Consider the following 12,587-nt stretch of genomic DNA (forward strand, 5'->3'; position numbering starts at 1 on the left):
AGCCCCATTTCAGATCAATTTTTGAGAATACCTTGCTGGTAGTTAGTTCTTGAAGTATTTCCTCCACTGTTGGTATAGGGTGTCGTTCTCTAATTATAGCTTCATTGGCCATTCTCATGTCAACACATAGTCTTATGTCACCCTTTGGTTTGGGCACAATCACTACGGGACTGACCCATTGTGTCGAATGTTCCACCGGTTCAATAATGTCTTGTTCGATCAATTCTTTAATTTTGGCTTCGACTTTCCCACGAAGTCCAAACGGAGTTCGGCGCATTGGTTGTGCCTTGGGTTTGACCGTTTCGTCTACCGCTAGCTTCAATTGTCGACCTTTCAGCTTTCCTACTCCTTGGAAGACTGCGGGGAATTCTTGCTTCATATCCTCGTATGACTGAATTGAATTGACACAAGCTCCAATATGAAGTATTGCCAGGTCTTGCGCTGTGCTTCTACTCATCAATGGTTCTCCCCTCTCTTCTATGACCATAAACTCTGCTTCGGTGTACTTATCTCCAGCTTCAACAGTTGCAGTAAAACATCCAATGGTCTGCAATGGCTTGGTTGCTGTGTATGGATACAGTTTCTTGGAACACTTCTTTGAGGTACAGATGATCTTTTTCCTTTTCAACTTCTCCCATAAATGTCGATCAATCACATTACTGTCACTGCCTGAGTCTACAATGACCTGCACTGTTACTCCACCAATGATCACTGGGACCTTCTCATGATGTACTTCATTCAACGTAAATTGGTAACAACTCTGTTCCTCCTGGGTATCATCATCGTCACCGTCTATCTGGCGAATGGTATCTTTCTTTCCAGGATACTTTCCTTTCCCCCAGGCTTTGCCTTTGGAAGTTGTACTCTTCCTCTTCTGGTCTGCATTGGACTTGCTTTTGCACTTCTTTGCAAAGTGGTCTTTACCTCCACACTTTCTGCAAACTTTGCCTTTGGCCGGGCAATATGTGTCTTTTCCAAAGTGACCTCAGTTTCCACATCGATAACACTCCACGTCCTGTGTCGACGTATATCTTGGCTGGTTATGGCGATGTGAAAGCCTCTTAATTTGCTGGCTTGAGTTGTCTTTCAGGGTCATGGTATGAAATTGCCCTTCAACAGCCTCTAATGCAGCAGCAATGGCTAAAGCGTCGGTGAGTTCCAACTCACTCCCTCTTTTCAGTAGTCGTCTTCTGAGTTTATCTGATCTGCAGTGCTGTACGACTTGATCCAATAATTGGTTGTCCAAATCAGCTGGCATGTAATTGCATCCAACAGCTAGCTGGCGTAGTCTCGTCACGTACTGAGCAATTGTCTGGCCATCTTCTTGTCTTGTTCTCCGATACAAATGGCGTTGAAATGTAGCATTTGGTGTCACTACATAGTGTGCATTTAATACATCTACCGCTTTCCGGTATTTATCCTTTCTTCCAGTAATCAAAAGTGTCTTAAATGTTTCCCGAACTGCGGGACCAGCAGTGAAAAGAAGTAACGCCCTTCTCTGCGCTTTTTGTTCAACTGTACCGGTATCTACAAATATGCCACGACTGTCGGCGTAGGATTCAAATTCTTCCAGCCATGCCTTCCACTTCACACTTACAGTGCTTGCGTCACCCGTTGGGTCAAAATGAGCAATTCCACTATGTGTTAGAAAGTCACTGTCTGCCCCAGCCATGAGGAAATATTCCAGCCCCAAAAGTACTGAGACAAAGAGAAAATTCTTATCACCTTGAAGTTGTCTGTAATCCTCAGTAATCTTGTTTAGTCTTTAATTTTCTTCAAGCTTCTTTCATCCTCGTCGCCAATGTCACATTTGTGGCCCGAAATGTGAAGTTAATAAAACATTAAACACAAGTTTTATCAGGTAAACTTCTCAGTCTTTATTTTTCCAGTTTCCTTTGTTCTCCTGCTTGTGCTCTTATACCACGTGACTTCCAGTACATCTCATACATATTCATTATCATGACACTAACCACTACACTAAACGTGCCGCTCCAGATGGAACAAAGACACCTTTTTCCTTTATTTGCTCCTATGTTCCACAGTTTCAAATTTGTAATCAAACAAGTGCACACTCCAGATTTTATGCCTTGCAGGTAGGTTTGTTAAAACTGTTGAGGAAATTTAATATTTCTTTCAATCGATTCCCTGTTCTCTTCCGAAATCCTTTTTTCAAGATTTAAATAAAGTAGTTTGAGAATTTTTACGGAAAGAAAAATTAGCAAGAGTAGTGATGCATAAATTGACCTGGCAGATGCTTTTGGAGGTTTGCAATTGCCTAATTTTTAAAGTTATTATGAAGCAGCTCAATTAAGATTTATTAATTGTATGTTAGATATCTTGAACCCTCCTAGTTGGGCTAGGGTGGAATTGGCTGTGATATTGGAACCTTGTCCCCATCAGTTGGTATTTAAATGGAGTTCTGTCTTACTACAGAAATATAATGTACCAATTTTGAAACATTTATTAGAAATTTGGACTAAAGGGAATTTATTAATAGGATCAAAAGGTAGTTTATCAGTTCAAACCCCAATATATCAAAATAAATTGATTTCTTTTTCATTGAATAATAGAGTTTTAGAAGATTGGTGGATTAAAGGAATAAAAAAGATTGCAGGATTGTTTTGAGGAAGGTAAATTTTTATCATTTAATCAGCTTAAAGAGAAATTTGGGATTTTAGAGAATTCTCTGTTTGTTTATTATCAAATTTGGCATTAGCGAAAGATCATTTTGGAAGAGAAATGAAAATTTCTAAGTTAACTAAATTTGAATCTATGGTTTCAGATTTTTCAGATAAAAGTTTTATATCAGAAATGTATGCATTATTACAAGATACAATGGTTAAAAATATTTAGATATATCAAGGATTAAATGGGAGCATGATTTAAGTTGTGAGATGAGAGGTGGATTGGGAAAATATGTGTTATGATGGATGGGTTGACTAAATTAATTAATGTAAGATGTAGTATAGTTAATTATAATTTTTTTGTATCAGTTATACTTAACCCCTGAAAAATTGAAAAGATATGGATTTAGTAATTCAGATCTGTGTTTTAGGTGTGGATTATGTGTTGGAACATTTCTACCTTCTGTTTGGTTTTGTGATAAAGTTCATCCTTTTCTGGTTTAAAATTAGGATTTTTCTTCAAAATTTGTTTAAAATTCAATTTCCTTTAGATCCAAAACATTTTTTGTTGGATTATTTTACTCTGTTAGTGGACTTGGGGTTGGATAAGTTTCAGACAGCGTTTATTCGTCTAACATTGACGGTTGCTCGTAAATGTATTGCTATGTCTTGGAAAGATTTAGCGGAGTTAAATGTATTTCGATGGCATCATGAGTTGAAGTCGTGTATCTATATGGAGAAAATAAACATATAATTTACATAATAATTATGATTATTTTTGTTAAGATGTGGACACCGTATATGAAGAATATGAATTTAGTAATATTGTAAATTACTGAATGTTTTTGTTTATTTTTAATGCTTCCCTTTAGGGATCTGTTGTGGGGGAGAGGGGGTGGATTTGTTTGTTTATTCTGAACAAGTCTCTTTTATTGAAAAAATACTAACTAAAGTCTAAAAAATTTTAAACAACTGAAAAAAGAAAAAAGAAAAAAAAAAGAACTGTTGGGGAGAGTTTAAACTAGTTTGGCAGAGGAATGGGAACCAGAATGTGAGTGCGGAGAATGGGGCAGAAGGTGAATAGCACGATGCAATGTTCTGAGGAAGGGGAAGAAGCATAAACTCAGTAGTTAGAAGGTTTGAAATGCATCTATTTCAATGCAAGTATTAATAGGAATAATGATGAACTTAGAGCATGGATCTATATGTGGAATTAAGATGTTGTGGCCATTACAGAGACTTGGCTGACAGAAGGATAGGATTGACTGATGCAGGTACCAGGGTTTAAATGTTTTGAAAAGATTAAGATGGGAGTTTGGGGTTGGGGGGGGGGGGGGGGGGTGAGGGGAAGCATTACTAGTCAGGGATAGTATAATGGCTGTAGAAAGGGAAGATGCTGTAGAGGGAGAGTCCACTGAGTCGGTGTGGTTGGAAGACACAAATAGGAAGGGAGCAATTATTGTACTAGGAGTAATTTATAGGGACCCAAATAACCCTCAGGATATCAATGAAGAGATAAGTAGGCAGATTTTGGAATAGTGCAAAAATTTAACTCAGTTGTCACGGGAGACTTCCAACATCCCCAATGTTGACTGGCACCTCCTGAATGTGGAATAGCCAAATAACCTGGTCAGGGGCAGACCACTTCAATGACAGTGATCGCAACTCCCTGACTTTAATATAAAAGCAGGCACAACAGGAAACTGTTCAATTAGAGAAGGGATAATTATGATGGGATGAGGCCGGAACTAGGAAGAGTAAATCGGAAACAAATATTCACAGGAGAAATTACAGAAATACTTTAGGGACCACTCGTGCCAGGTTCAGGATAGGTTTGTCCCACTGGGACAGGAAAAAGATGGTAAGAAAAGGGAATAGAGGTTAACGAAACAGGTGAGGGAGAAAGAAGATTTAGGAAGTATGAAACCGGAAGAGCTCGTGAGAATTATATATGGTAACCAGGAAGGAATTTAAAGGATTGAGGAGAGCTCGAAGTGGGAATGAGAAGGCCTTGGCAAGTAGGATTAAGGAGAACACCAAGGTGTTCTATGCATATTTAAAGAACAGAAGGATGATGAGAATGAAGGTGTGGCCGCTTCTTCTTTGGCTTGGCTTCGCGGACGAAGATTTATGGAGGGGTAATGTCCACGTCAGCTGCAGGCTCGTTTGTGGCTGACAAGTCCGATGCAGGACAGGCAGACACGATTGCAGCTTAAGGATAAAGGAAGCAACATGTGCCTGGAGGCAGAGGTGCTGGAGTCTTAAATTAAAAAATAGTTAAACAACCATCTTCAATAGTCACCAAAGAAAAGGACCTTGATCAGGGTGAAGTTGGAACAGAACAGGCTTGTGTGCTAAATGATGTTGAGATTAAGGAAGAGGAAGCGTTGGAGATTGATAAGTCCCTGGAGCTGGATGCAATATACCCCAGGTTGCTGTGGGAAGGGAGCAAAGAGATGGCTGGGGCATTGGCTATGATCTTTGAAATCTCTTTGGCCACATGGGAAGTGCCAGAGGATTGGAGAATGGCAAATGTGGCCCCCATGTTTAAAAAAGGTAATAGGGAGAAGGCTGGGAATTATAGACCAGTAAGTCATGCAGAGAGTGGCATGCAAACTATTAGCAAGGATTCTTAAGGATATTCTTAAAGAGCATTTGGAGAAGTACAGACTACTCATGGGTAGTCAGCAAGGCTTTGGGAAGGAAAAGTCATGCTTCATGAGCCTAACTGAGTTTTTTGAGGAGGTACAGGTACAAAATCCTTTATGCGGAACCCTTGAGGGACAGTGTGTCCCGAATTTCGGATTTTTCTGGATTTCAGAAAGCCAGATTTAAACCCATCCGAATTGTGCTGCCATATTCACCCCCACCCCCTTCCAGTCGTGCTGCCATCTCCCCCCCCAACTTCCTCGCCCACCCAACTTGCACTGCTGGTCTCTCCCCTTAGCCTGCCCGACTCGCGCTGCCAGTCTCTCCCCCATGCCCGCCCGACTTGCACTACTGTCTCCTCCCCACTTGCCGGATTTTGGAGCTTTCCAGATTTTACATGGCCGGATAAAGGATTGTGTACCCATACAAAGGAAATTGTTGAAGGTGGGGCAGTACATGTGGACTATATGGATTTTAGTAAGTCGTTTGACAAGGTCACCATTAGACTCGTTCAGAAAGTTGTGAGGCGAGGGACAATGGAACCTTGGCTGAGTAGATTAAAAATTGGTTTGCATGTAGAAAGCAGAGAGTAGTAGTGGATGGAAAGTATTCTGCCTTCAGGTCAGTGACTAGAAGAGTTCCGCAGAGATCTGGTCTGGGACCCCTGCTGTTTGTGATTTTTATAAATGACCTAGGCGAGGAAGCGGAAGGATGGGTTGGTAAGTTTGCAGATGATACGAAGGTTGGAGGAGTTGTGGAGTACTGAAGGTTATTGAAGATTACAAAAGGATATAGACCGGATGCAGAGTAGGGCAGAAAACTGGCAAATAGAGTTCAATTCAGTTAAGTGTTAGGTGATGCATTTTAGAAGGTTAAATCTGAAAACTGAGTGCAGGGTTAAAGGTTGGATATCTAACAGTATGTATATACCCATATACACACGTACATATAGTTCGTGGTCATTTTTGCTCTCGTTACATGTCTTCATCTCTCTGTCTGTTTTGTAGTTGTTCTGCACATTTTCGTGCTTCTTCCGGATCCGAGAATAGTTTGTTTTGCTGCCCCGGAATAACCATTTTAAGTACCGCTGGTTATTTTAACATAAATTTATAACCTTTTTTCCATAGGGTCGTTTTTGCTGCATTGAACTCCTTCCTCTTCTTCAGGAGTTCAAAACTTGTATCTGGATAGAAAAAAAATTTTTGACCCTTGTATTCCAGTGGCTTTTTGTCTTCTCTTATTTTCTTCATTGCTTTCTCCAATATATTTTCTCTTGTTGTATATCTTAGGAATTTTACTAGAATGGATCTTGTTTTTTATTGTGGCTGTGGTTTAGGGGCTAATGTTCTATGTGCCCTTTCTATTTTCATTTCTCCCTGTAATTCTGGTCTTCCTAGGACCCTGGGGATCCAATCTTTTATAAATTCTCTCATATTCTTGCCTTCTTCATCTTCCTTAAGGCCCACTATCTTTATATTATTTCTTCTATTATAATTTTCCATTATATCTTCTGAGCTCTTGTGTCTCTTTAACTTTTTTATTATTCTTCTAATTTCTTTTTTAAGTCCTCTACTTCCATTTCTACGGCTGTTTCTCGTTCTTCCACCTTGTCCACTCTTTTTCGTATATCTGACATGACCATCTCTAATCTATTCATTTTTTCTTCTGTACTTTTAATTCTTCTTTTCATTTCACTAAATTCTTGTGATTGCCATTCTTTTACTGATTCCATATATTCTTTAAAAAAAATATATCCATTGTCTTGCCCTTCCCTTCTTCTTCCATTTCTCTATGTTCTTCTTCTTCCTCTGGGTTGGTCATCTGTTGTTTCCTTTATTTCTTTTTACTCTCTTCTTTCTTGTTCTCATTGTTTTCTAGTTCTCTTCTTGTTGTGTCGTAGCTGTCATTCTCAGCTGTGGAGATCGACTCCTCAGCTGATCCCCCCTCCTGTCAGTGTTTTTTTGTCATGCGCATGCGCGGTTGCGCACTTTTGCTTGGCTCCGCAAGCCATTTTTGTAGTCCCGAGCTCGGGACTTCGACTGACCTGAGGGAGCGGGCTTCTCTCTCCGCGGCGGGCCTCCTTGGACAGGTAAGGCCTTCACCTTCTTCTTCCGATGTCTTTTCTTCTTCTCTTCTTCCCGTTGCTTTCGACTTTTCTTTCTTCGTTGCCATTTTCTTCCCACCTTTACTTTCACTTTATTTTAATTTTTGTGTTTGTGCCTTTGTGTTTTCTGTGTTTTTTTTTTAAAAAAACTTTTCCGGAGAGGGCTGGAATTCCCCGACTGGCCACTACTCCATCAAGTGACTCCTGATATCTAACAGTATGGAGGAAAAGCGGTACCTTGGGGTCCTAGTTCATACATCTCTCAAGGTTGTGTGCAGGTTTAGAGAAGAGTTAAGGTGGCCTATGGGATGCTGGGCTTCATTAATGGGGGATTGAATTCAAGGTTATGTTGCAACTCTAAAAATCTCTGGTGAGATCAACTTAAGAGTATTGTGTTTAGTTCTGGTCACCTCATTATAGGAAGGATATGGAAGCTATGGCGGCGGTGCAGAGGAAATTAATCAGAATGTTGCCTAGATTGGTAAATGAGTCTTACAAGGCATGGTTAACAGAACCTTTTGAGTGAAGAAGGATGAGAGAAGACTTAGAAGCCTACAAGATTCTGAGAGGTATAGTAAAGGTGGTCACACAGTGCCTTTTTCCCTTGGGCAAGAATAAAAAACACCAGGGGACATCTCTACAAAGTGGAGAGAGGAAAGTTTAGGGGGGGGAGTTTAAAAAAAAACACCAGGTGCCATTTAAATGGTGATTCTTTTTCAAATTCTGTGTAATACTCTAAATGTGGTCTAACAAATAGCTTGAGCAGTGGTGCCAAGTTTTGTACTGCAAACTCTGCTTAAGGAGGCCCATTGACACACTTGTCTTCTTCACCACCTTGTCCAATTCTCAGGGAACTATGCATATGCCCCTGTCCTCTCACACTCTCCTGGCCCTTGCCATTTCATGTGCAATTTTTACTCTAGTTTTATTTACTAAATTGCAATGCCTCACACTTGTCAGAGTTAATTTCTGTTTGCCTCTTCTAGGCCCATCTTTCCACTGATCTAATCCTATAGAAAATTTAGACATCCTTCTTCCTTGTCCACAAAACCACCAATCAACATTGTTATCTAGATTAATGATTTGGATGGCAAACACCAGTGGACCCAGAATGGTACGGCACACAATTGGCCACAGGCCTCCAATCAGAAAATCAACCCTCCAGTATTATCTGTTGCCTTGTTCCACTCAGCCAGTTTTGAACCCAATTGGTAAGTTCACCTTTGATCCCACATGATCTCACCTTCCACACAAATATGCTATGGGACCTTGGGGTCATTACTCAAATAATTGATAAATAATACTTTAATAGAACACTTCTATTTGCTTTTACACCCCATTTACTATCGTAATAATGAAAAGAAGGTTTAAAAGAGATCAGTTTGCTTACCAATATCTCTACATTGGTGGTTGCCATAACATCCTTTGGATCAGACTCCATGGCACTAATACAAGAGCTGATAGTCCCACAAGACCATGGAGAGTAGTGAGACATGCTGTCATCAAATTTAGTGCCCACACACAAATCACTAGTATTCTCAGAGAACTGTTTCAAAGCAAAGCAAACAGATTACAATTCCAATAGTTGACCATATTTTTCTTAACTTCACTGAAATTTCTTTAGTGCAGACACACTTCAATGTCATTTGCAATGATCAACATGAAATATTTTATCTGAATGATAGACAGACAAGGGTGGGGAGGAGGAAATCAGGCTGGGGATTGGGGCTTTAAAATCTTTCCCATGGTAGGGAAGTCTAGGACAAGGGAGTACAACTTCAGGATAAAAGGGCATCAATTTAAAATAGAGATGGGGAAAAATTTCTTTAGTCAGAGGGTCGTGAGTATGTGGAACTTGTTGCCACAGGTAGCTGTCAAAGCAGTCGTTGAGTGGATTTAAAGCAGAGATTGACAGCTGTTTGATGAGTCAGGACATCAAGAGTTAAGGGGAGAACGCCAGGGAGTGGGGCTGAGAGGGAGGATGGATCGTCTCATGAATAGAATGGCAGAGAAGACTTGACAGGCCAATGGGCCTACTTCTGCTCCTAGATCTTGTGAAAATATTAAAATCTTTTTATGAAATAGATTTTGTTTTTTAAAAAAAATGAACAAATTTAAAAAAAGTTTCTTCCTTGAATCAATCGTGAAAATGAGAATAGTAAAGTGTTCTTCCTTGGTGGTGTATTTATTTTAAAAAGTGAAGAAACCCAAGTTGACTAAACAATAGCTCTCAGATGATGTTGTTCTTATCATGGAAAAAGTCACATCAAACAATACTTATTAAAGAGTAAACAGAGCTTCATGAAAAGCAGGCTGTAATGGGTGAAGTTAATATACATATATTAAAGAGGAATTAATCACCTTTCACTTCATACCATTTACAAATGCTGATAGCAATATTTTGAGAACTAATCTCAGTAACTGCAAATAGCAATGCATTTTATTTTTCTTCCTGTTATATTCTTAAACACAGATCAGTCAGAAAATGGCAAAATTACTGAAGCACATTGTAATTTTATTTACATCAAATAAAAGGAGTAAGAAATTACAAACTCTTAATCTTTAACTACAGTTTTACAATAAGGAATGTTTTTGGATAGATTCAATAATTTGGTTTCTATATGCCCAAACCTAGAGCTAATACTCTTGAGTGTTCAACAATTACAGATCTGCTCTGACTTAATTAAGGAACAGAGTGAAACAGTTTTACTGCTCACCAAAAGAGGTAGCAGAAGCTTTTCACCAAAATCATAGCAACAAGTTGACCTTTTTGGAAAAAAGCTTGAGATACATTAACAATCACAATCAATATATAAATGATAATGAAAAAGTAATCACTGTATCCAATTCTTCACTGCTATCACTAAAGCTTCAATTTGTCTTGCATACCTCTGAGCAGAAGTCCACACTGAACAAGGGGGAAGGAGGAGCAGAGGATTGGGCTACTGTAGACAAAGCAGAAGAGACCAGTGGTGGTTTTTGAGGGGAATACTGTGTCCATTGGTCTGGTTTCCGTCTTAACAGATCATCAAAGACTGGCTGCTGTATCCGGCTGTATGCATCCTGCAAGGAAGGTACAAACGACAATTACATTTTAATTCCCAACTTCAGAATTCTAAGTATTAATGTCCCCTCCTAACATTCACAGATGCAAGTTTTAAACAATATTCAATCTATAAATTGAACAAAAAAAACATTCCAACTTCTCTGTTGTTTGGATAAGCAAAAACATCCACAAGACATGGTATTGAACAACTAGGCCAAGATTATTGTTCAAGCCTAGTAAAAACTTCAGAACCCCTCACAAAAAAAGGTTTCCAGCACTAAGCCTTACTTAGATAACACTGGACATCGAAGATTTTGGTTCCTGAACACATTTGAGTGCATTTTATGGCTTTGGGGCTGCTGATCACAAAAATCACCTTAAAATCCTCCTGTCATATACTGTTTTTTTTAAAAAAAATACAGGTAAAACCTGTTTTGTGATTTCCTGCTATATTTTAAGTCTACTAGTATATTGCCCACAAAGCAAGCTGTTTTGATCAGTCCAAGCATGCCTGGGCATGCACTCAGTGCAGATACTATGCAAATGTTGTCTTAGGCCTTGGGCAAGATTCATCAGGATAGATGCAGACAGGCTATAAAAGCAACTCACATATACAAAAGCTGTGCATTACATTGATTATAGATTGAACATATGCTGACACACACGCTCTTCGGGCAATAACAAAGTGTACTTAACAATAGTATTAATTGTCTTCAGGAATATTTAATACAGCAGAAATGTCTCATCAATGTTGCAATACATTGTTATATTTGTGGCGAGTGTACACTTGAGGCTCAAGGACATAGCATGACTGCACCTATTAAGAAAGCCTATGAGCTCTACTTTGGCATAAAATTGGTGTCCAAGACAAACCCTGGGCTTCTCTCATTTGTTGATAAACATGTGCAGTTAACCTGAGAGCCTGGCTCAAAGGTACATGCTAAAAGTTAATTTAATGATTCTCCAATTTCCTACATGTTGTAACAAAATCAACTTTCTTCTAAAGGACCTGAAGCTTGACATATAGCTCCCAAGCTAAGAAACCATTTACTTTGCTTACCAGTATGGTGAAGTAATTACTTACAAAATATAAATTCCATCAAATTAATCCTTTACAATAGGAAATAATTTTTATATTGTTAGTTCACAACTGTTACCAACAAATTAAAAAATAGCAAATTCACTCCAAATTGTCTACCTACCCTCTGCATGGTGACGCTCCGCTGTTCATTTGGTGGTTGTCCAGCCATAGAATAATATCCATCAAGTGAGCTATATCTTTCTCGTGGAGGATGATGGTAAGTTGATGAAGGTACCATATCCATCGGAGGTAAAGAATTGCTCCGCACGATATCATCCCGTGGATACATCTGTGGCCTCCACATGCGCCTACTATCATAGACTGGTGCATACAATCCAGAGGGAACTGCAGGCACTGAACCATATTGCTGGGGAGGGCCTGATGGATAAGGTGAAGATGCTAGTCGTTCACGAGGTGGATATCCATTGTAATGGTCAGTATATGGCACAGTAGGTGGAAGAGAGGATTCCGGCAGACTGTTGGGACGTACATAGCGAGGAAGGCAAGGAGACACACCAGAAGGTAAACCAGTATGTGGAGGATAATATCCTCCTGTGTGACATTCACAAAACACAAAAGAGATTACCAAATTAATCTTAAAAGTTTGAGAAAGAGATCATAAACTTTAATTCAAACATTAACAGAAGCATTATTGACAAGTACTTTATCATAATCCATTCGCTCCAAATTTCTTTGGCAAAATGGATTAATATTTTGTAAATCAACATGTAACATTTACATTCAAATAGTGGCTAATCTAATACAACTGAGGAAAGGGGATTATCTATTTACAGAGTTTATTTTCTCTCCTTACACCCAACTTAATACACATGCACATTGCTTTTTATACACAGAAGTCCTAAAATTTCAAAAATTTACTTGTTTGCACTTTTAAAGGCAGAGAAAAGATAAATAAAATGCAATTGTGCAATGAACAAATGGGTGTGAATAATATAATCAAGTGTAGAAGAAATGTTTAAAGTGAACTTCAAAGTGCGTGATGTTAAGAGGGAAGGCAGTGTTTAAGTGCTTTTAAATTGCTGGAATGCAGAATTTAAAAAATATATTAACTTTTGGGACTGG

General features: G+C 39.0%; 1 protein-coding gene across 11 annotated transcripts in view; it reads right to left on the minus strand.

The window, feature by feature from the left end:
- The window catches only part of rc3h2 (ring finger and CCCH-type domains 2), a 90,608-nt gene that overhangs the window by 16,864 nt on the left and 61,157 nt on the right, over window positions 1–12,587 (minus strand). For all 11 annotated transcript variants that reach the window (XM_069889015.1, XM_069888991.1, XM_069889024.1 and 8 more), the window contains 3 exons: window positions 11,626–12,056; window positions 10,267–10,440; window positions 8,768–8,923 (listed from right to left, as the gene is read on the minus strand). In XM_069889015.1, coding sequence (XP_069745116.1) covers window positions 8,768–8,923; window positions 10,267–10,440; window positions 11,626–12,056 — 761 coding nt within the window. The remainder of the gene's footprint in view (window positions 1–8,767; window positions 8,924–10,266; window positions 10,441–11,625; window positions 12,057–12,587) is intronic.

This window comes from Narcine bancroftii, chromosome 1 (genome assembly GCF_036971445.1).
Source record: "Narcine bancroftii isolate sNarBan1 chromosome 1, sNarBan1.hap1, whole genome shotgun sequence".
Lineage (NCBI taxonomy): Eukaryota > Metazoa > Chordata > Chondrichthyes > Torpediniformes > Narcinidae > Narcine > Narcine bancroftii.